Source organism: Microcaecilia unicolor, chromosome 5 (assembly GCF_901765095.1).
Source record: "Microcaecilia unicolor chromosome 5, aMicUni1.1, whole genome shotgun sequence".
Lineage (NCBI taxonomy): Eukaryota > Metazoa > Chordata > Amphibia > Gymnophiona > Siphonopidae > Microcaecilia > Microcaecilia unicolor.
In genome coordinates, this window is record NC_044035.1 from 80797925 (window position 1) to 80823320 (window position 25396).

General features: G+C 40.1%; 1 protein-coding gene across 1 annotated transcript in view; it reads left to right on the forward strand.

Annotated features, from left to right (window-relative positions):
• Nucleotides 1-25396, forward strand: part of PLCE1 (phospholipase C epsilon 1) — a 397028-nt gene that overhangs the window by 317066 nt on the left and 54566 nt on the right. The window contains exons 12-17 of the mRNA XM_030203041.1: nucleotides 5578-5700; nucleotides 5799-5935; nucleotides 8995-9233; nucleotides 14421-14482; nucleotides 15037-15202; nucleotides 21773-21880. Of these exons, the coding sequence (XP_030058901.1) occupies nucleotides 5578-5700; nucleotides 5799-5935; nucleotides 8995-9233; nucleotides 14421-14482; nucleotides 15037-15202; nucleotides 21773-21880 (835 nt within the window). The remainder of the gene's footprint in view (nucleotides 1-5577; nucleotides 5701-5798; nucleotides 5936-8994; nucleotides 9234-14420; nucleotides 14483-15036; nucleotides 15203-21772; nucleotides 21881-25396) is intronic.

Sequence of the window (25396 nt, forward strand, 5' to 3'; positions counted from 1 at the left end):
TAGCGAACTTCCTAAATTGCATTCAGAGTTATATTAAAGGGTGATTTTATAAAGTGTTTTTCAATCATTTCTGGCCACATACACTCATAAAAGTTTTTTTTATAAAATAGACTACCTTAAGTGTATGTAACTTGTCAAGAAGATGCGTACTTTACCAATAGGCATAACTGGGGACGCAGTCTGGATGGAGCAAAGATAGAGTTCACAAGTATACATGTTGATTATAAAATACTTTAATCAATGTCCATAGTTGTGAACTTTAGGCTCAAACATTTTTCATACCTTTATTCAAGGTGCAGTTTCTGCTGGGTATGCTAGCATTTTATAAAGATGCTTTGGTGCCTACTTGTCCTCTTAACCTATGTGCCCTGGTATTAAATTACCCTATGAAACAAGTAGAAAAAAGCACCGAGGGCCATCAAATATGGGACAATCAGGAATCCTTTATTGGTAGACCTGACACGGGCCGTGTTTCGGCGTAAATACATTTGCGTCAGGGGTCGAGATAAATTGGACTCCTGAAGTGTGTGAAATAGTAAGAATGTGGCACATCTAAGCCAGCAGCCAGTGTTAGGAGTAAATATAAAATGTAGGAAAAAGCAGTCAGTGGCTCGCTAAACAGCATCCTTACAATCATGCTAAAACACATCCCGTGTCGGGCCTACCAATAAAGGATTCCTGTTTGCTCCATACTTGATGGCTCTTGGTGCTTTTTTCTGCCTGTTCTTATATGTGTACTTTGACCTTCTCTTCTGCCATAAAATTACTCTGTGCAAGGTGAAACCCTCAATTAAGAAATAAGAATATTGGGGTGGCGGTAATTTTATAACAGGGCCTATTGTATAAAAGCAACATATTAGAACCAGTCCCAAGAGCATGCAAATGTCCATAGACACATTTATACCTGCTCCAAAGAGGTATAAATGTATGCATGTACTCTACATTTGTACCCACGTATATTATCATATATATGCATACATCACAATTCCACTCCCAAACTGTTCCCAGAGATCGCCTATACATTTTTGGTGTATAAAGCAGATTTTGCACATAGAAAAACCTTTATAAAATTACCCCTGTGTTGTCTGTCAATATTTGTGTAAGGTATACATTCCAAAAGAAAGAATAATAGGGAAATCCAAGAATTACACTGTATTATATCCCTTATATCCTTCACTTACCTCCAAGGAAGAGCTAAAACACAGAAATGAAAGGAAAAACAAATGAAGTTACTATTTGAATATACGTTGGTATATTTGCTGCTCATGTGCAGATTAGTGGCACTTTCTTTCTCTATTCTAGTTATAGTATTGTGGGGCCTAGTTACTAAGCTCTGTTTATCCCAGGAGTTGCTACACTCTGCAAACCCATTTAATAGTTAATATAGCGCCTAGCAGTTGGGGTAATTTATAAAGAGCCACTACGTTTTATGCAGCAAGAATGCAGATAAATGGCAGTAATTTAATCATTTAGGCTCATAAGCAATCTCTTATAAAAGTAAGTAAGCACCTTGTTTGCATGGTCACACTTTGATTATGGGCATGTGAAGTATGGGCAGAGAGTACATTCATATGCCCCTAATCTTGGCAAGTACCATGCAGTAACTGCAAAACCCTAGTGCAACTTAGTAAGTGAGGCCCTCTGTAGAATGTTTCATATCTTTCAAACCTACTTCTCCGTATAGCAGGGGTTTTCAACCCAGTCCTCGGGCTTTCAGGCTACCCACAATGAATATGCATAAGATAGATTTTCATGCCTCCACTGTATGCAAATCTATCTCATGCATATTCATTGTGGCTATCTTGGAAAAACGGACTGGCTTGGTGTGTACTGAGGATTGGATTGAGAACCCCTGCCTTATAGTTAAGTTTTTGAGAGAAATACCTTCAAGTAGCTAGCTGAAACCTAAGGAAATATTTGGATGCATGTTTTAGAACTGATCTGATTTTTTTTTGCTAAGAGCGTGGCCCCTTTTGCTCTATGATACTTGAGAGTTCTGTAGCCATTTATTAGGGGTTTTATAGGTAACAGAATGCTGTAGGTCTGGAAATTGTAGCTTAAATACTTCCCTGATAGAATTGTGTTGCGAGAACACAAAGAAAAGGTCAGTCATGTGGTCAGAGGGAATGACACCATTCTCTGTACATTATAATTTCTTCTTTGCAAGTACAAAAGGGCAAAGTTTTGCTTAGCTGAAGATTAATTGTTCCTTTCAGTATGGAAGGGTGTTCAACAGCAGAAAAATACATTTCTTAAAGGACACCTTAGTTCCAGATTCTCATCTATGAAACAATAAAGACATTTCTAACTAATCATTTTAGTTCCAAATGTCTTTATTGCTTTCACAGATGTTCCTGCCACATATGAACATTGTACAATGGAAGTCATGAAGCAGGTGCTGAGCTTGTCTTAGATATTGAATGGCACCTTACCTGGAAGGGCAATTAATCATATGTTGGTTCAAGTAGAAGGAACTCCTAATATATATCAGAATAGCGCTATAGGTAGTCCGATTTATAATATACTAACACTCAAAATACAGGGGACTCCTATATGTATAGAGTCTTACATGAGATATTCTCTTTAGAGGGAAAAAACCCTCAATCTGGACATATGCTCCTTATGTTATACAACTTTAGGGAGCACTGTCCGATCATCACTGGCTAAAAATCCTCTGCTAAGTGACCTGTTATTAAATTTATTGGGAGTTAAAGGTTACTTAGCTGGCTGCTGAAAAAAATTTTCTATGCAGTCCCGTCTCAAAATACAGAAGCGAACATAGCTTTGTCTGAAATACAGCCGGAAAACCCACGGACCCTGAAGAAAGTGGTGAAACTTGGGCCGAAGTCGGGCCGTGGATGGGTCACGAGCGACTGTATTTTGAGATGGGACTGCATAGAAAAATTTTTTCAGCAGCCAGCTAAGTAACCTTTAACTCCCAATAAATTTAATAACAAGTCACTTAGCAGAGGTTTTTTTTAGTCAGTGATGATCGGACAGTGCTCCCTAAAGTTGTATAACATAAGGAGCATATGTCCAGACTGAATATCTCAAGTAGAAGGAAGACAATAAAAACAAACCATTTTTGAATTCACAATTTCTTTGTTTGCTTAGTTATCCTATATAATAAAACGCACCTCCAACATTCTGATGCTGACTGCATGGCTGAGGCATTCCTGCTCTCTGTATCCTTCTCCTGAATTGACATCATGTACTTCCGGGTTCGTCACAAGCAGAAGTGACCAACCACACGAGGTTTCTCGGCTTCAGAATGTTGGAGGTGCATTCTATTAAATAGGATTGGTCAGTTCCTTGAAGCACAGCCAGAGCTCAGCGTCCTGCACAGTAACGCTCAGACACCAGAGACAGAGGAGGGGGGGGCTGACACACTCTATGTCTCGCACTGTATCACATTCACTGTGTCACACAGTCACTCACACACTCTCTTGGTCTCATACACTCAGTCTCACAGAGAGTCTGTGTCTCACACACACTCTCTCTCGCACACACTGTATCTGTGTGAAACACACTCTTTCTCTCTCTCTCACACTGTGTCTCACATACGCACTTGCACACACTCTCTCTCTCACAGACACACTCGCACCCAGACTCACTCTCTCACACACACACACTCTCTCAAATTCACTCTCTCTCTCACACACACAGTCACTCTCACATACGCTCTCTCAAACATACACACTCCGAGGAAAACCTTGCTAGCGCCCGTTTCATTTGTGTCAGAAACGGGCCTTTTTTACTAGTTTTACTATACTGCAAAACTAGTTAAAAATGTAAGCGTACATGATTACAGAACACATGATTTAGGACTTTCACTTTCCTTCTAGCATTGTTATATGCAGGGCTTTTTTTGAGGGGGTACTTGGGGGAACTGAGTACCGGCACCTTTTCCATTGTCTGCTAAAATTGACCCATGGTTCCCAAGTTTTAATGAAAGAGTGCAGGCTCTACACACCAATTCTGCCTTGTCATAGATTCTGTGACTGGTTGCAAGGGGCCTGGCTATTGTGGGATGGGTCCCTCAGTGATCTCCCCACCCCTGAAGGGTGGCCTGGCATTTGAGTACCAGCACCTTTTTCGCTAGAAAAAATGCACTGGTTATATGATACATGCTGCACTAATAGTTAACAATATGTCTTGCATAATTTTACATCTAATTACCTCATTAGTTTAGCTTTCACATTAAAACTAGCAAGTTAAAATGTGTAAACCAGCTCACGTGTCCTAACGGCACATAAACACTAATTAACATTGGTAGTAGTATTAGAGGGGCATAATTGAAAGGGACATCCTTGTTTCGATTTGGACGTCCTCGCAAAACGTCCCCATCCAGGGGCAGGGAAACCCGTATTTTCAAAACAAGATGGAAGTCCATCTTTCATTTCGATGATACGGTCAGGGACACCCAAATCCTGAAATTTGGTCGTCCTTAGAGATGGTCGTCCCTAGAGTTGGTCGTTTCTGATTTTCGGCGATAATGGAAACCAAAGACGTCCATCTCAGAAACGACCAAATGCAAGCCATTTGGTCATGGAAGGAGCCAGCATTTGTAGTGCACTGGTCCTCCTGACATGCCAGGACACCAACCGGGCACCCTAGGGGGCACTGCAGTGGACTTCATAAATTGCTCCCAGGAACATAGCTCTCTTACCTTGTATGTTGAACCCCCCAAACCCTCTACCCACAACTGTACACCATTACCATAGCCCTTATGGGTGAAGGGGGACACCTAGATGTGGGTATAGTGGGTTTCTGGTGGGTTTTGGAGGGCTCGCTGTTTCCTCCACAAACGTAACAGGTAGGGGGGTGTGGGCCTGGGTCCGCCTGCCTGAAGTTCACTGCACTCACTAAAACTGCTCCAGGTACCTGCATACTGCTGTGATGGACCTGAGTATGACACCTGAGGCTGGCAATCAATATTTGTAAAGATGTTTTTTGAGGGTGGGAGGGGGGTTAGTGACCACTGGGGGAGTAAGGGGAGGTTATCCTCGATTCTCTACAGTGGTCATCAGGTCATTTTGGGCCCCTTTTTGTGCCTTGGTCGTGAGAAAAACATGACCAGGTAAAGTCGTCCAAGTGTTCATCGGGGACATCCTTGTTTCTTTCGATTAAAGGTCGAGGTCATCCTAGTGTTAGGCACGCCCATGTCCCACCTTTGCTACGCCTCCGATACGCCCCCTTGAACTTTGGCCATCCCTGTGACGGAAAGCAGTTGGTGACGTCCAAAATCGGCTTTCGATTATATCGATTTGAATGACCCTGTGAGAAGGACGTCCATCTTCCGATTTATGTCTCTTTCGAAAATGAGCCCATAATGTACACATTGACCTCCTAGTTGGTAGATTTTGGTGCCACCGAGTAGGATGCTAATTAGAATATTTGCTTTCTTTGCATAGGCAAAACAGTTCAGTTAAATGAATGATCAAACTAATACACACAACAATGCAGGTGTTTTTTATTAGGTTGTATATTTGCCTTGAGCACAAGGTATATTGAAATTCATTTTTCCCCTACATATAAAAATTTAAATGATTGCAAATGCTCTTCTTTTTATCTTAGTACATGGAGCAGCTCTAGCTGGCACGGTCGAGTTAAAGGAGGAATGAAGGGGTTTCAGGCCTTCATGATTTCTGACAGCAGCATGACTTTTATTGAATTCGTTGAACTTTTCAAATCTTTCAGGTAAAATGTAACAGAAGGTGTTTAAAGTTCAGTTTCCAGATCTTGGATGATCTTGAGTTTGTGGGACCCACAGAATGATTGTCTTTTTTGTATCTCAGTGTGCGGAGTCGCAAGGACCTCAAGGAGCTGTTTGATATTTATGCCGTGGCCTGTAACCGCTCAGGCTCTGAATCTGTTCCACTCTATACCAACCTGACGATTGATGAGAACACCAGTGGACTACAGCCAGATTTAGGTACATGAAATTTATTTAAATCTGCAAATAGTATTTTTTTTAAAATAGCGGTTGATATTCAGCTGGTGACACCAACATTTTGCTGACTGCTACCCCCAGAAATTCAATGCCAGGCTATGTCTGGGCTCAGGCTTTGAATTTCCAGGTTTATGGAGTTGGCTACACCATAGCTGGTTAAGTGTGATATTACATAATAGCATAGTAGATGACAGCAGTTACCTGTATGGTCCATCCAGTCTGCCCAATAAGATAAACTCATTACATATGGTATGAAGTGATACATCGTATGTATGAAGCACTGCATAAAGGTAGGACTGACTTTTATTACATTACACAAGTCTTATAACCCGCAAATACCATGTTATGGTTCACTGCAGGTAACAATAACAAGGCTGAACCAACCATCCAGAAATTCACATAATACTCATAATAGATCATACTCATCAACAATACATTTGACAAAGCTTTGTAAAAAGACATCTTAGAATCAGAACAGATACATTTTTTTAGTAAAAAAAACAACTTCTGAAACATTAAATAATCTCTAATTACTCAGAGTTCAAGAGGAAGAGAATTCCGTAAGGTAACTGCTTGAAATGAAATAGATGTGAACAAACATTTAACATACTTAATGTTACACAAAAAGGATGACTTAAAAGAACCTGATTACATAATTGTTAGATGTTACTCATAGAAAGATGTTAAATGTCTCTCCCAAATAAGATGGAGTTATACCATAAAGTTTTTATGTGGTGACCTTGGTCAGTTCAGTGCTGAATATCAGCACTTACCCACCCCCAGAACGCCTCCAAAATAACCAGTTTTTTGTTAGGCACTAACTGGTCATTTTCAGCGGCATTAACCAGTTAAGTGTCACTGAAAATGACCAGTTAGCCCTGAACAAGTGTTTTAATCAGCCAGAAGCCGTTAAATCTCTTTGAATATTGACCCCATAATGCTTTAAATGTCTATAATGAGTCAATATAATATTGTCACTTAACAGCTTTATATTGCCCATACTCCTATTCTGGGTTACCTGCTTGGTCACTTGGAGGGTCCTGCCAAGCATTCCGTAGGCGCTTATTCCACTACACTGGCAACCTCCCAAACATCAACTAGATTCCCACTTGCTGTTAGGGAAGTACATTGCCTCATAAGCTGAGGGGGTGAGGGGGGGGGACTGACTTTCACAAAACCAAATGGTTTTTCTTTGGGTGAAACAGTGCTATACCTGCAGAAATTGACTTTATTAAAATTTACTACCCATGTGGAAGCTAATTCTTTAAAGGGATGCCTAAGAAGACACCTCTCTGGAGTCTGTTCTATAAAGGAAAGTAGACACCTGTTTTTCTTTACAGAATACTGGTTTAACAGCTCAGTAACTGACATATGAACATTTTCCAAAACTCACTCAGTCCATTTTTTGTCAGTTTTGAGTTATGCCATTAATTTCGTTCATCAAGGCCAGATTCATTTACTGTAGCTTATTCCTGTGACAAAACTCACTCAGTTCATAATATTTTAACGACGTTGTGTTGAATACTCTATGCAGAATCACTCACATAGTCCCAAAGCTGCTACCTATTTTTCTCAGAATTGCTGTTGATGGACTGATTGAGTTTTGGAAAGGTACTTTTCATATCATTTAGGCACGAGCACTGTTCATACCTAGATTGCTATAAAATGTATGTAAATTATAGGACACTGTAATTTATGCATCTAACTATGTGCCCCACCCATATGTATACCCCCCTTCAAACTATGCACCATCACATTTAGGTACATTTTATAGAATAGCCCATAGCCAGAATACTGGCATACATTCACATATGTGCACATATATACCAGTATTTTTGTTATTTACAACACAGGAGAACAATGCAGACCAGAGTAAAAGTAGAAATACAGTCTTTATTAAAATCAGTTGCCCAACATGGCCACATTTCACCTTCAAGAGGCTGCGTCAGGGGCTTATCATTTCACTACAAAAATACACATATAAAAATAAATAATAAAAACATAGTAATTTTATAAATTATTAATCCAGTTAAAAGTAAGTAATCCAAATAAAAACTAACTCAAAACAAGTACAGACATATGTTAATTAACAACATAAGCATAAAAATATTATTCAGTCAGTATGTTAAGACACATTTAATTATTAATCTTTTGGAGAACCGAGGACTTATCAGCTGTGTTTGGGATGTAGCAACCCCGGCAGTCGCAGACTGTGCTTGGCTTACTTCCAGAGACCGCTAAGACTGAAAATATTGGACTGTGAAAGTATCCTTACCCTATGTCTCTGGCCCTGTGAAAGGAACAGTCCTAAGGTTCTCCTTGAAGAAATACTTATTTTTGGTTTCATCCCTTTGTCCTACTGTATTATTTCACTGGCCCAGGCCCAACCCTCGCTCGGGGTGTCACATGCAAATATGTAAGTGGTCACCCATTTTTGATGAAGTAGGTACATATATACATTATGCCCTATAAGTGAATAAATTTAAGTGTGTACTGTCTGTATGCACGTAGCTTTATTTGCAGTTTGACAAGGCATTCCCAAGTTTGCTGGTGGGAAGGGGTTTACAATTGATGCATATTTTCACTCAGGAATACTATATGCATAAATCACAAGACTAAGATATAACTTCCACTTCCTCAAAGCAACGTTATCAAACTCATTTTCACAGGCACACGGTGTTCCAGTGCTGCCATACAAGCTGTGACTTGAGTGAAAAGATTCCATTGTGATGTTCTAAGACCCTTGATGCAGCCCATTTAGGTGAAACATGTTGAATAAACTTCGTTTGAGTTACCTTTGGTTCTTCGGATTGTTGGTGCAGTTCTCGTTTGTTTTTGTTGCCTCTTTTGTATGTGTTCAGAATCCTCTTCAAGCTATTGTGATTTTCATGGGGTATCTCTGGTCAATGAAGTCAGTGAAGTTTGTCAGCTTATTTCATGTTATATCACATCATTCAAGATTCTGTGACATGCAACTAAATACATGTTTAAAAAACATGGAAGAATAATTCAGCTGCCCTACGTGTTCCTTTTTTTGCTAGATTTATTGACAAGGAATGAATCTGATTTGGGATTATTCATTCGAAGTAGACAGCAACTGTCAGACAGCCAGCGACAGATATCTGATGCAATTGCCGCTGCAAGCATAGTAACCAACGGCACTGGAGTAGAAAGCACATCACTTGGTGTGTTTGGAATGGGCATCCAGCAAGTCAATGACTTCTTAGTGAATTGCCAAGGAGAGCACTACACCTATGATGAAATCCTCAGCATTATACAGGTTTGTCATTCTACTTCTCTCGGTGCATCTTGCATTCCAAGTCTTTTCTTACCTGTAAGTCTCTGCATCTACACGGCATTTGAATTTGTGGGGGAAAAAACCCCCATAGAAATAAAGTTCAGCAAACGCGTTGCAAGTAATACTTTTTCTACTGCTTATTTCTAGGATAAGCAGCATAAAATCTGTTTTTCTCTTTTGGGATCTTGCCAGGTACTTGTGACCTGGATTGGCCTCTTCAAAAGAGGATACTGGGCTTGATGGACCTTGTATGACAATGTTCTTATGTACTGGACTAACTTCATGAATCTGTGATGTCTAAAACACTCCTATGATATAGATTATATTGTACTGTTCCAATTAAGGGCGCTTGATTTTTTGACAGGATTCCTATGTGAGAAGTCCATAAAGGCTCGTGTTTTGTAAAGGCAGCATAGGTGTCTTTTGTCTTTCTCAAAATAGGTCCCAGATCCAGCTCCAATGGAATGCAAGTGCTAATGCTCTGAGGCCTGTGTTAATGTGTGTGTATATACTCTATGGGGGCAGTTTTATAACTGGGTGCCCTAATGCTGTGTGGTCAAAGCCTCTTCCTTAACAGCATCTGGACACCCGGATTCCATGATAGAATACAAGCTTAACCCGGCATCAGTGCATCTAACATTTAAGTATCTGTAGTTATACTAGCCATATACAATGATGTGAAAACGTTTTTGCCCCTCCCTGATTTCCCCTATTAATGCATATATGTCACACTGAATGGTTTCTGATCTTTAAACAAAATGTAATATTAAACAAAGTGAACCGAAGTAAACACACAACAGTTTTTAAATTATTACTTCATTTATTTAAGGAACAAAGTTACTCAACAACTGTATCATTCACGTGAAAAAGTAACTGCCCCCTAAACTTAATAACCGGTTGTACCACTTTTAGCAGCAATAATTGGAAACAAATGCTTCCTACAGTTTGATATCAGTCTTTCACATCACTGTTGAGGAATTTTAGCCCTCTCTTCTTAGCAGAACTGCTTTAATTCAGACACATTCATAGGTTTTTGTGTTTGAACTGCCCATTTCAGGCCCCTGCCACAGCATGGCTAATAGGTTCAAGTCAAGACTTTGACTAGGTCTGTCCAAACCTTTGATTTTGTTTCTCCTCAGCCATTCAGATATATTACATTACATTACATGCATTTTTATATTCTTTTTTTTTTAATTTAAAGAAGTCTTTATACAAAATCCAAGAAGAAAACAATTACAACATTTGCAAGCAATAATAAATAGCAATAAAGTATCAACAATTCGTAAACCCCTAAAATACTAAGTAGAACACAAAATAGTAACTTCTATAATTTATAACAAAATTTTATGAAAAAAAACCCCAACTCCCCCCCCCCCCAAAAAAAAAACCCCACATCCCATCTCCCTTTAAACTTCTGTACTCAAAAAGAACAATGTGAGATAAAAGGCTCCCAGATCACCTCCCATTTAGATAATGTTTTACCAGTGGCGTTCCTAGGGTGGCTGACACCCGGGGCGGATCGCCGATGCACCCCCCCCCCCGGGTGCAGCGCCCCCCCCCCAACGAAAGGACACCCCCCCCCCCGGGTGCATTTTTACCTTCTGGGGGGGGGGTGCCGCGCGCCTGTCGGCTTTGCTCGTTCCATGCTCCCTCTGCCCCAGAACAGGAAGTAACCTGTTCTGGGTCAGAGGGAGCATGGAACGAGCGGAGCCGACAGGCGCGTGGCACCCCCCCAGCGGCGTGCACCCGGGGCGGACCGCACCTACCACCCCCCCTAAGAACACCACTGGGTTTTACAATGAATAGCTCTTAATCTTTCCATTTCACAAATGTACCACAGCTTATTCAACCACTTAATCAAAGAAAGGACCTGAGGAGACTTCCAATAAGTAGGTAATACAACTCTAGCAGCTGACATAGCATGTTGAACAAGCAGTGACTGAGATGTGGTAAGGCCTGGAGGCTTTCCGGGAAATAGAAAATATTCAGGAGACCACCTAATGGGTTTGGAAAGCCAACCCTGCAGTCTATACTGAATTGCTTTCCAAAAAGCTCGCACTTTAACACAGGACCACCATATATGACCCATAGTACCCCTCTGACCACCACCCCTCCAACATAAAGGCGATAGCAATGGAAATATATGATGCAAGCGAACAGGGGTCAAATACCATCTATACATGACTTTTACAGCATTTTCATATTCTGCAATTACCCATTTAGGTTTTATGTGGATTACATCTGAAGAGATCCAGCCATTTCTGGAGAAAAACAATCATGTTAAAACAAACATAATAAAAAATATAATATTACATAGGACAGTTAAGGTTCATAAAACCAATCAACCAGTTACGAATCGCTTGAACAGATAAGCTTTCAGTGTTTTTCTAAAATCAAAATAACTTTGCAATGATCTGGTTTCTAGCGGAAGTTCATTCCAAATAAGAGGAGCTTGATACATAAAAGAAAAAGTGTAACTACTCTTACATTTTAGGCCTTTTGGGCTAGGAAAGTCTAGTTGTATGGCATCATGAATAGAGTATATATAGACCTGCTTTTGTGTTTTAGATCATTGTCTTGCTACATAACCCAATTATTCTTCAGCTTCAGCTCATAGACAGATGACTGAAAATTCTCCCTAACAGTTTTCTGGTACAGTGCAGAATCATGGTTCCTTCAATAATGGCAAGTTTTCCAGGTCCTGAGGCAAGCAAAGCATCCCCACCTCATCACACTACTACTGCCATGTTTGACTGTTGTTACTGTGGAATGCTATATTTGCTTTACGCCGGACCTAAAAGGACCTGTGTTGTCCAAAGAGTTCCACTTTTGACTTGTCTGTCCATAGAGCATTATCCCAGTAGGCTTGGGGATCATCCAAATGTGTTTTTGCAAATATGAGATGAGCACTGATGTTCTTGGTAGCAGCGGTTTCTGCCATGCTACTCTCTCATGAATCCCATTTTTGTTCAGTCTCTCTCTTATTGTGGAGTTATGAACACTGATCTTAGCTGGGGCTAGAGAGATCTGCAATTCTTGGGATGTTTTGTGATTTCTTGAATGAGTTGTTTCTACACCCTTGAAGTAATTTTGGCAGGATGGTCACTTCTGGGAAGGTTATCACCACTATTCCATTTTGAGATAATGGCTCTCACTGTGGTTCAGTGGAGTTCCAAGGTTTAAAAATGGCTTTGTAGCACTTTCCAAACCAATATATTTTAACAACTTTTTTTCTCATCTCTTTTGGAATTTCCTTTGATCATGGCAGAGCATTCTTGTAGAAACTTTGTGGTGACTACTTCACTCTTGTGGTAAGGTTCAGTGTATAGAAAGGTTTAGATTCAACAGGGTTAGCCTATCCTTCCTCAGTCAGGTTTTTGCCGGCACCATTGAGAAGTTGAATAAAACGTTTTTGATCCATAGACCCTGAAGAAGCAAGGTGAAACATTGGCCAGTGTAGGCCATGGGTCTTTTCAAAATAAGAAGAAAGGTGACAGTACAGCAATATGCATCAGCTAAGTAACTGCTATATTTGAAATTGTTTTATTATAAAGACTTAAAAATTTCATTAAAATTGAAGAACGTTTGCTTTTAATCGGAGGTTTTATCAGCCAGTGATGAAGAGATTTAACTCCGAAGAACTGTATGCCTGGAGCTCTTTGAGGCTTTTTCCTCCTATTTTTTAAGCATTTCCTAGTGGTACTATTGAGAACTGTTTGTAGAGCTGTGTAGTGCACAGTGTGCGGTCTTTATTGGGTGTGAGTGTGTAGTGGGTTAGCTGAAATCAAGCCAGACTGTGCTCAATTAGCTGAATGTAATTATCCTTCAAATGTGGTCAGTTGGTTGATTGAGTAACTAGGGGACAGTTACTTTTTCACATGGGTGATAAGGGTGTTGGATAACTTTGTTCCTTAAATAAGTGAAGTTTTCTTTTCAAAACTGTTATGTGTTTACTTAGGGTTCCCTTTGTCTAATATTACATTTTGTTTAAAGATCAGAAACCATACAGTGTGACATATATGCAATAACAGGGGAAATCAAGAGGGAGCAAATACTTTTTCACAACATCGTTCTGCCCATGCCCCTCCCCTCCCCTTGCATTTGTGCTCTATGCCACTTATACAAGCCAGAATAGCACTTAGATGCTTTGCTGCCACTTACGCACATAAGTGCACGTTTTTTCTACATTTATGCATGCACATAAATCTGGGCACTCCAATATTGAATCACCTCACAACTGTGCTTCTGCTCTGTTCACAACTTGGGCCCCAGAAATGCTTATTGGATGCACACTGTCCAAGTGTGTACTTTGCAATGCACATATGCAGTCACACAATTTTACGAAAGCTGTATTCTGTGTGGAAAACAGACTTAGAAATGGGAAATGAGGGAGGGCTAGACAAAGCACCGGTTCAACAATTTATTCCGTATACACAAAATATCGAGACTCAACACGACACCGTGTTTTTGGCATACACAATGCCTGTATCAGGAGTCTACAAAATGAAAAAAACAAAAGTACAGAATACTATGACAAATATAAAATGTGAAATATAAATACAACATACAAACTCGATGCATACAAGGTATATAAATATGTACTGAACTATAATAATACATAAAATATCGTAAAACTATAGTGATATTATAATGTAAGTAAAAATACAAATAAAGGAATCAGCAGTTAGCTCAGTACATATTTATATACCTTGTATGTACCAAGTTTGTATGTTGTATTTATATTTCATATTTTATATTTGCAATAATATTTTGTACTTTTGTTTTTTTCATTTTGCAGACTCCTGAGGCAGGCATTGTGTATGCCGAAACACGGTGCTGTGTCAAGTTTCGATATTTTGTGTTTACGGAATAAATTTGACTTGTTGAACCTGTGGCTTGTCTAGCCCTCCCTCATTTCACATTTCTTGGTTTGTTGTATTCTTCGTGGGACTTTGTTGTGTTTAGTTACCTCTTGGTGCCTGAAAAACAGACTTTACATGCACAAAATGCTTTATAAAATTACCCCTTAAAAAGGAAAGATGTCAGAAATATATAGCAATGAGACTGTAAAAACTGATAATGAAAAGACTTTGCCTTTAATTGAGAAGCTGTTACTGTGACATATATTTTGTTTCAATAGAATATTTGTGTCCTGAATTCTCGTTACAGAAATTTGAACCTACCATGTCTATGCGTCAGCAAGGAATAATGTCATTTGAAGGATTTTCCAGGTAGTTAACTAGCTATTGTTTAACTATTCTTGTTTCTTTCTTGGTCTGGCAATTTCCTCTTGCTTCTTTGGGCTTCTAGCTCAATCAGAACTAGCATATACTGTGTTTCCATGCCATGAGACTGCCTTCATAACAACCTGAGCGATCTTTCCTTTCTATTTTATCCACCCACAATTCAACCTGTCCATCACAGTGACAGTCCTTGTCCAGGGCCTCTTTCCAGAACCCGGCAAATGTGGATCCCAAGTCTGGTTGTTGCATACTGACTGAAACTCCTTCCCCCAGAACAAAATAAATGTGGCTCCAAGGTCTGCACAATAAAAATGGTCACTGTGCATGCCTTCCCCCTTCTCCCCCCCCCCCTCCAGGAGCAGTGAAGTCTACCTTTGTAGCATCCCCACTCCATTCCTCCAACCCAGGGGAGCTGAAGACCTAAAGCCAGGTCCTCCACATGGGCCACCAACTGGCTCCAGCTGCACTTTCTTTTTTTTTTTCTTCTTCAGTTTTCTTCTTCCCAAAACAGTGTCTATAATACAGACTTTACTTATCTTTAGGTATCTAATGGATAAAGACAATTTTGCCTCAAAAAATGATGAGTCACAGGAGAATGTGGAAGAATTGCAACTACCGCTCTCACATTATTACATTGAATCCTCGCACAACACATACCTCACAGGTCACCAGCTTAAAGGAGAATCCTCTGTCGAACTGTACAGCCAGGTATAGAGCATTATACATTTGAGATGTTACCAGGAAATGATTAATTAAGGATATTTGCACAGCTAAAAATATATGGGCTTGACTACTCAGGGGTCCTTTTACCAAGCTGCAGGAAAAAGGGCCCTGCGCTAGCGGTGGGGGCCATTTTTCCCATGCGCCAGGACCCTTTTTAGCGCAGCAGGTAAAAAAGTCCCCAGACACACATGGCCATGTGGTAAGAGAACTTATATACCGCATGGCCGTGTGGCGGGGAGCCCATACCATTACCCACTGAGGTGGCAGATAAGGGCTCCCGCGCCAACCCGGCGGTAATCGGGCAGTGTGTGGCGATGCCTGATTACTGGCGGGTTATTGCCATACAAGCCATTTCTGGAGGTTTTCTTTTTCCCTCGAAAATGGCATGCACTCGGGGCGGGACTACCATCAGCGGCCACATTGCTCTGGTGGTAGTCCCAGAAGAGCGAGCAGTAAGCCCGCGTTGGGCTTACCTCCACTCTGAAAAAGAGCCCCTCAGTGTGTGAAATTTAAATGTTCTAAACCACTCTTTGCAAAATCTCTGGGCAGCCATTTGTCTATATATATATATATTTTTTTTTTCCATTTATGCATTTGAGCTTTGTTCTAGGGCAGAAAATGGGTCTTCTTAGAGACTGATAGTATTTGACACTAGCTGGTCTGACCTACCCTACTAAAATTAGACTTTCCCACAGGAAAAAAATGATCTAGACATCTTAGTTCAATTAAATGTAAAAAGAAAAAAAACACACCATTGAGATATGCTGTAGAAAGAATATTAGTATAACCAGCAGATATGTAATTCTAGGTGTACTTTAAGGTTTATTACACCCTTTGTTTTAGTGGCTATTAATGTAAAATATGACTACTTTTTAGAGGTTTTTGCTTTTAATGAATGAAAATAGGGCAGGCTTTGATTTTTTTATTCATAGAGAAATGAAAGAATTATGTTAACTGGAGAGGAAATTACCTGTTTTCTTGCCCAGCAATGCTGATTGACTTCTAGCATTTGATTTTCAAAATTAGAACAGTACTAAAATGGCAAACCTTAATGTAATCCAATCAGCTGTCCTCTGTTAAATTGCACAAAATATACCAGCACATTTATCGGCCTCTGTTAACATCACACAGAATATACCTGTGCATTTTATTTTATTTATGACACTTAAATCTCGCATTAGCCCAAGTAGGACTCAGGTTCAATGTGGCTTACATAACAAAAATACATCATATAATATTAGACCAGTAAAACTTGAGTTAGGAGCAGATGTAATTAAACACTTAGGGCCCTGTTTACTAAGGCGTGTTAGCGTTTTTAACGCACCTACAATTAGCGCTTGCGCTAACTGTGTAGGCGCCTATAGGGATATTGTAGGCATGTACACAGTTAACACGTGTACATGGATAACGCACATGTAAAACGTTAACGCGCCTATAACGCGGCTTAGTAAACAGGCCTTTTAGTCATTTAAGCTAGATTTAAGGGCTAGGATTAGCTAGGATAGACAGGAGTAGTGAGATGTGGGATGAGGTAAAAATTAATACAGTGTTTTGAGCGGTTTGCAGTTATTTGAGAAGATCCCCTTTAAGTCCTGTGTAAATAGAGTTGCAGTAATCAAATTTTGTTAGGACTAGGGATTGAACTAGGGTATGGAATACTGATTTTGTGAAGAATGGTCTTAGTCTCCTCAATTTCCATAATGAATTGAAGATACTTGAGGCCACTTTGGAAATTTGGTTATCTGGAGTAAGGAATTAGTCAATTGTGATTCCTAAGATTTTCATAGTTGAGTCAAGAGGATATGTGTTCTCAATGGTAAATGATTTAAGATTTATATTGTGATGGAGGATTAGTAACTATTAAGAATTTAGTTTTATTGGTGTTGAATTTTAATTTGAAATTGGATGGCTTAGATTCCATTAGAGAGATACCTAATCTGATGGTATGAGTAATTTCATTTATTTCTTTAGTGAATGGAATATAGATGGCAACATCATCTGCATAGGTGAATGTTGGGAGACCATTTTTCTCCACTAAGTTGCTTATGGAATCAACATGATATTAAATAGGATGGGGGACAATGGAGAGCCCTGGGGCACTGCACAGAGAACCATGCTGATGAAATTGTACCTGATTGTTTCACTTGGTATGATCTAGACCTTAGGAAGCCTAAGAACCATCTTGACATCCTAGGGATAAGTGAAACCTGGCTAGATGAAAGTGGGGGTTTACCACTGGCTGAACTATGCCCAACAGGTTTCAACATCCAACATCAACCAAGACCAGGAAGACAGGGTAGAGGTGTAGCAGTCTTGATTCTGGACACGATCAAACTGTGCAGAATATCCATCCACCAGCTACATGGATCAGAATCTCTTTTAATCCAACTTGAAGAGGCGAAGCCAATCTGGCTGCTCATGGTATACAGAGCACCTAGTAACAACACATTATCTGTGCAAGAACTCCTAGACCTGATTACTCAAGTGACCCTGAATTACCCTAGGCTGGTGATCATGGGAGACTTCAATCTACACATCAAAACCCCAGATACCACCACAGCTGCCTTTCTGGACACGATGACAGCACTAGGATTTACACAGGTGATCAAATCTCCAACCCACGAATAGGGTCACCTGGTATTCTACAAAGGGGTGGATATCCCAGAATTCTGTGATAGCAGTATTGAAATAAAACCCCTATCATGGTCAGACCATTTTCTAATTAAATTCTCCCTAAGTGACCACCTGAAACAAATGGCACCTCCCAGAGTTTGGAAGGAGATCAGAGACAAAAAAAAAAAAGCTGACTGCTGAGAATTTCCTAAAGGTCTTGGACTATCCACATGTAGATGAAAAGACAACAGTGTCAGAACAAGTTGACATCTGGCATACACACTTAGCCAAGACCTTAGAGAAAACAGCACCACTAAAAAAGGTCTTATGCCCCACGCACAAACGCTCACCTTGGTTTTCTCCAGAACTTCGGATCCTTAAACGCGAAGTACTAAAACTGGAAAGGAGATGGCGCAAATCTCACCTGGATGAAGACAGGCTAAACTGCAGGAAGCACATGTTAACATCATACAGAATATGCCTGTGCTTTTATCAGCCTCTGTTAACATCACACAGAATTCAGTTGTGCACCACCCTTAACACACACGTAACTGCATACTGCTTAAAAAGGGCTCTAAATCTAAGTTGTTCACCAAAGGCAAGACCGGTGTGATTTGGGGATTTATGTAATGTACTTACAGAGCCAAACCCATCCTCGACATACAGGTTGTAAAGGCAAATATCTAACCAGTTTGCAGGTATGGCAAGTCACACTACTTTGTGGAAGAGAAATTTGTTGGACTGACCCCATTGAAGGTTGTAACTGAGAGGTTTGTACCTGCCTTTTACTACCCAGGGAAAAGTGCTTTTTAAGCTTCCCTGTAGGTTTATTACTATGCTTTGTGAACTCATAGACAACTCTGTGCATTTGATGTATGCACCTTAGGAATTATGTACTGTGGACTCCTGATGCAGGCACTTTAGCTGAAACACAGGTACACGGCCCATGTTCAGATCCCATAGTGATTGTGTACCTCTTCAAGTGTACACTATTTGGGAGACTGTCATTCTTACTAGAATGGCACAAACTTGATAAACATTTTATCAGAAAGTGGTACAAGGGTTCTTCTTAATTTGGAATCCAGATTCTGTTGCTGGAAAATGGACATCGAAGTTGAGGGATACATCTAATTTTGGAGGAGATGATCTTATGAGATTAATGAAGAAACGTAAAAGATATTCAAGAAAAGCAATGCAAATTTTTATTGAGGCTTTGTTTCCCCATGGCAGGCGTACTTGGGGAAATTTTCAGAGAGAGGGGAAGGTCTAAAATGTAATGTAAAGCAAGCTACCTTGAGTCATATGTTTTGGGACTGTACATATATTAAATCTTTTTGGGATCTAGTGATTCATTATCTATATAGGGTATTACTTAAGCAATTGGTAGTTAAAGTAGACTTTTTGCTTTTTTGACCAAGCTATTGGTCAACCTATGCTGTGTATAAGGGGGGGGGGAAGGTTATGTATGAAAACTTGCTTATTGGCAAAAAAAGTGTATGTTGAAAATTGGAGAATGCCAGAGGTTCCCAATGGGACACAATGGAAAAACAAATTACATCAGTTGTTAAAATTTGAAAAGATTGATGCTAAGAATGCTACTCCAGGGGTGTGGAGATTGTTTCAACAGAACTGGTCACCTGTTTAGGGAGTTCTCCTGCATCAGGTGCACAGTTTCCTCCTGAATGTTTAAAGTACCACAGGGAAAGGGAGACCCAATGACTATAAGTAGAGTAAGAAAATAACACTTGACTGCAGAGAAGGAACAACCTATGGTGGAGTGTAACAAGAGTAAGTATTAGGGGTTGGGATAAAGAATGTTACTGAGGGGTTATGGATGTAAATCTTAAAATACTGTCTAATTACAAGAACTTATGTCATTGAATTAACTGTTCTTTGTGGTATGCTCTATAGTATTTGGCTTTTGTGTATCTGCATGACAGCCAGTTTGGAGCCATCAGCTATTAAGAAGGTAAATCTTCCTGCTGTTCCAGAATACTCATAGCAGGCTTCTCAAAAATTTTGAGAGACTGAGAACATACTCCACATACCTTGGTTTAGGAGTGAAGTTCATTCCTGTCATGGTATGCACAAAACTAATCTATTTGGAGAAATTGTCTGTGAGACACAGTAAACCCTTTCTTCTGTTCTATGCCATGATTCAAAAATGGTGCCCTGTAGCTTCCTACGAGTGAGACTGCAGAGGAAGGTGAAAGAGGCTTTGCCTTTGACAGTCAAGGCTTTTTAGGAAAAATAGTGCCCTTAATGTGATTTTTGCATTGATTCCTATCCGGGTAAGAGTATCTCCTACCCTTATAGGTCTTGCTCACTGGGTCTCAGTCCAGATAATACGAGTGAAAATCCAGACAGACCACCTTATCACTGACCAGAGGTGTAGCCTGGGCAGAATTTCCACTTACCCAGTTTCAGCAATTCTCATTCCACTAAATGCTTCGATAAATTTAGAACAGCAAAAAGGCTGCCCTAACTTTATCCAGTTAAATATTTGGGTACCAGTCTGAATATCAGCATATCCAGGTAAGTGTCTGCAGCCAAGTTATACCAGGATATTCAGCATCGGCCGGCATCAGTATATCAGTACTGCGGCATCCAGTATTTTAAAAAAATGCTGACCATTGTGGCTGAATATTGTGGGGGACAATTATAATGTTTTGTTGAAACTATTAACCATACTAACTCATTTCTAATCCACCTATCACCCAGTCCATAGAAACCTCAACTCATTGGTACTGCAGTGTACAATTATCTCATGTTCTGTCAGCCTCCTAGGCCTCATCTGCTTTCTTACTTTCAGTCTTTAATCTGTTTGATTTCTTGGCCCTAGCACTTGGTCTGTTCTTATCCTCTCTCTATCATCCACTGTAGTGCTGTTTTGTAATAGGTGCTAAATTTGCGTGTTTGGCAGAAATGTCACAGACATACAAAGTGTAACAGACATCTAAAATCCCATCAGTGGTCTCTGAACAAAAACTGTACACCAATGACTGGGAAGTGTTTGAAAAATAAATTATTATAATTTAGTCTTCCTACATGAACTGATGGAAGTACAAAAAACATCCCAACAATAACATGGAAGACTTAAATAATTAGAAGTCGATATTCAAATTGATTTAAGCCAACAGGAGAGGTTCCTGCCCACTTAAATTGAGCTCAGGGTGGCTGCAGATATTCAGCCGCACTTAACTGGGCAGTGTCACTGAATATCAGCTCTGACTGGCCATTTTTGAAGTGGGCCAGAGAGGGCCGGGGCAGAGTTGGGGGAGGAGCTGGTAGCTACGCAGGTGCTGGCAATTTTCAATGCTGTTCCCACATATGTAAGTAACCAAATAGAAACACATAAATAGCAGTCCTAACTTCGATCATTTAGCTATGTGGGTGCTGGCACTGAATATTGGCCAGCACCCGCATAGCTTCCAGGTCCCCAGGATCCCTTCTCCCACCCAATCCCACATTCAGGACCTGCTCCCCCCCCCCCCCAGATTGCCCAATAATTGGGAGTTATGGGGGAAACAGGCAGGAATGATGCCCACTTGCTCCTGCCCGGTGCCTCTTCAAAATGGCTGCTGTGACATTTAGCAGCGGCTTCACAGTACTTCTGTAATACTTAGTGAATTACCCCAGATATTCAGCATTTAAAAAAAACATTGACCACTGTGGGCTGAATATTGACAGATTTAGTTTTAACCCAGTATTATTCTTTTTACAACCTCTGCAACTTAGAAGATTCTATGCCTACAACAGAAATGGCTGAAAGATATGTTGTTGTTATTACATTGGTCTGTTTATAATATCAAATGGCACCAACATTTGTTTTTGGTACAATGCAATGCTTCAGACTAGACTTCAGTGCCCAGCATATCCCTTATTATTGTCACCTGTGTTTTATGCCATGACATGGAAAAAGTAAACTTTTGTCATTTACAGGTTCTCCTGCAAGGCTGTAGGAGTGTGGAATTAGACTGTTGGGATGGTGATGATGGTATCCCAATCATTTATCATGGACATACACTAACAACCAAGATTCCCTTTAAGGTATGGATATACTTTCTATACTGATAGAAATTAATCAAGAAAGAATTTGTCTTAGACCTGCATGCAAAGAAGACTAAATCAGTTTTCTGTGCATTGATTGCTTTTCTGTGGAATGTAAAACCAGGCCAAAAATTAGAAAGTAATTGATATTCATATGAAACTGGTGTTCTTTCGCTGGCCTTTGTAATGTTTCTGTGGTGATCAGTAAATATTATTACTCAAGATTAGCAGAAACAGTCTCAGTCTGACCTCGTGGCCCCTTTGGTCAGCATATTTTCATGCTGATGACTCAGATTGAAAATTGACCTTTGGACATCTATGTAAGTAAAACTACGATCTACATGAAAATCATTTTCAGCCTTCTTGGGTTTTTATTTTCATATTTATTTTATGTATATAAGATAAACTGCAAGACAGATTTTGTTTAGGTAGAATTTGGGAAGTCCAGGCCAAGATATGGAAATTTTCCAAGTCAATTACCAAAGGATTGCTGAATATGGAGTCTTTAGTAAAACATATCTAAGGACACTAGAAATACAAGTGTTAGTTGCAGAACATTTAGCAAGAATAGCTGATTTTACAGTTTGTTAGGGTAATTCTATAAATATGTGACTATTACACACATAAATGGCATGTATGCACATCATGAGTACACATATATATGCATAGATGCCAAATATGCACCTAAACCTTACATAGGACGTATTTTACAGGTAGTTATACTCATAGGCAGAGTGTGGGCAGGACTCCCACTTGCACACGCAACTTATAAAGTGCTGTAATTTCACGCATATCTCCGGCATTTAGGTGCAAACACTTAGGGGTCAATAATCAAATTGATTTAATAGACCAGAAATGAATAGTGCTAGTGAAAATATCCACTTAAGACTAGGTTCTATAAATAGCACCTAAAAAAATTGGTGCTGAAAAAAATAGCGCTTAGCACTATTCTATAAACCATGCTTAATGCCGGGAACCATGACAACATTAAGGCATGACCAAGATCCCCATGCATAAATTAGGTGTGGATCCCCCTAATTCTATAACAACGTGCATAAATTTTTGCCTGCTGCTGCACATTGTGCAGAAGGTTTCAACACATTGTCTACAATCAGGCTTATTTTCGAAAGAGAAGGACGCCCATTTTTCGACACAAATCGCAAGATGGGCGTCCTTCTCCCAGGGTTGCCCAAATCGGCATAATCGAAAGCCGATTTTGGGTGTCCCCAACTGCTTTCAGACGCGGGGACGATCAAAGTTCCCCGGGGTGTGTCGGAAGCATAGCGAGGGCGGGACTTGGGTGTGCCTAATACATGGGCGTCCCTGATGAGCACTTGGACGATTTTACTTGGTCCTTTTTTTGTTACGATCAAGCCATGAAAAGGTGCCCGAACTGAGCAGATGATCACCAGAGAGAATCAGGGATGACCTACCCTTACTCCCCCAGTGGTCACTAACCTCCTCCCACCCTCAAAAAATTGCTTTAAAAATATTTTTTGCAAGCCTCTATGCCAGCCTCAAATGTCATACTCTCCCCCTCCTCTTAGGCATCTTGAACAGAAAAAATTAAGGAACATCAGGAGAACACTTAGAGTAAGCCCTCTCCTCTTCACATCGTGTCAGCGATCTTGAATCCCTGAGTCCCTTTCTTTCTTGAACACACTATCAAAACTTTTATTCACACTCTCATCACCTCCCACTTAGACTACTGAACTGTTTCCCCCCCCATCAGTGTGTTCAAAATTCTGCTATACAGTTCTGCCATTGACACCATTGGCTTGTATAATCCTTCTCTCTAACATACTTTTTTTTTTTTTGTTACATTTATACCCCGCGCTTTCCCACTCATGGCAGGCTCAATGCGGCTTACATGGGCAATGGAGAGTTAAGTGACTTGTCCAGAGTCACAAGGAGCTGCCTGTGCCTGAAGTGGGAATCGAACTCAGTTCCCCAGGACCAAAGCCCACCACCCTAACCACTAGGCCACTCCTCCACTTCATTGGCTCCCTTTCTACATACAGTTCAAATTACAATTGCATTCATTCAGCAGCTCCTCAGTAGGTTTCCTGTCTTATCTCTTCCTATATCCCTCCTTGAGAACTCCGCTCATTGGGTAAGTCTGTGCCCGTCTCTCCCATCAGTTCCAGACTCCATTCCTTCCATCTTTCTGTACGGTATGTTGCCACAATCCAAGGCTTCTTCAAATCCAGGCTAAAAGCCCACCTTTTTTGAGGCTGCTTCTAACTTTTAACCCCATAATAAATAAAACTTCCTAATCTTTTATTTGTCCTTTTTGTCTTTCTTGAATAGATAGTCCCTGCTCATCACAGCTTACAAACTCTTATGTGTTCATGAACAGTATTCTGTATGTCTAGTAGTGCTACAGAAAAAAATCACTACTAGCAATCCAATTCTCGTAGGAAAGAACTCACAATAAGGTGTGTAGAATCCTCTATGACACAAAAGAGAATAATATAGAAGATGGTATAGCACATCTATTTCTTCACCTCCTATTTTTCAACAGTGCACGTATTTTTATTTATTTATAAGGATTTATTTATTGCCGTTTTGAAAGAATTCATTCAAGGCAGTGTACAGCAAGAATAAATCAAACATAAGCAACAGGCAACTAAAGTAGTAAAAATATTCAAATAATACAAAGCATGGCATAGTATACTACTTACAATGTCAACACAATATGTAATAGAACATTTTAATAGACAGCGTAGGGTATAAGCAAAGATGGAACATATAGATAGGTAAGAGAGTAAGAGGAGTTAAAAAATAAGGGGACTAATTTAAAGAAAGTTACATATGAGGTCAGGGAGATAATTAAATGTTATCTTAGGTAGGGTAGGAGTGGATAAGCATGTCCTGCTGCAGTATGTGCAGCCTTTGTCACTCTGTGTGTGTGTGTGACTGGTTGAAGAGCCAAAGTTTCACCTGCATCCTGAAGTAGAGATAGTCTTGTGTTAAGCGGAACCTTTCAGGGAATGCATTCCAGAGTGTGGGGGCTACTCCAGAGAAGGATTGCTTGTGGGTAGCACTTCGTGTAATATCTTTTGGAGAGGGTATGGTTAGGTATACTCCTTGGGAGGACCTTAGTGTCCTTGGAGGTTTGTAGAATGTCATCCTGTTCTTCAAGTACTTGGGTATAACAAAAGAGAGGGAACAAAGTACAAACTAAAGTCCAAACAAAAAAACAGCACCACGGGCCTTTAAAATGGAACAAAGTTCTTTAATGAATGAGCCTTGACCCGACACGGGCCGTGTTTCGGTGACTAGCACCTGCGTCAGGGGTCACAGTGATGACGTGGAAAACTTGGGGAATAACTCGAATATTTTCATCTACAATATTCCTTACCCCACGTCTCACGTAGCAAAAGTTATAAAGCACCAAGGCACCTTCACTTTCTGTATCCATTTGGATACAGAAAGTGAAGGTGCCTTGGTGCTTTATAACTTTTGCTACGTGAGACGTGGGGTAAGGAATATTGTAGATGAAAATATTCGAGT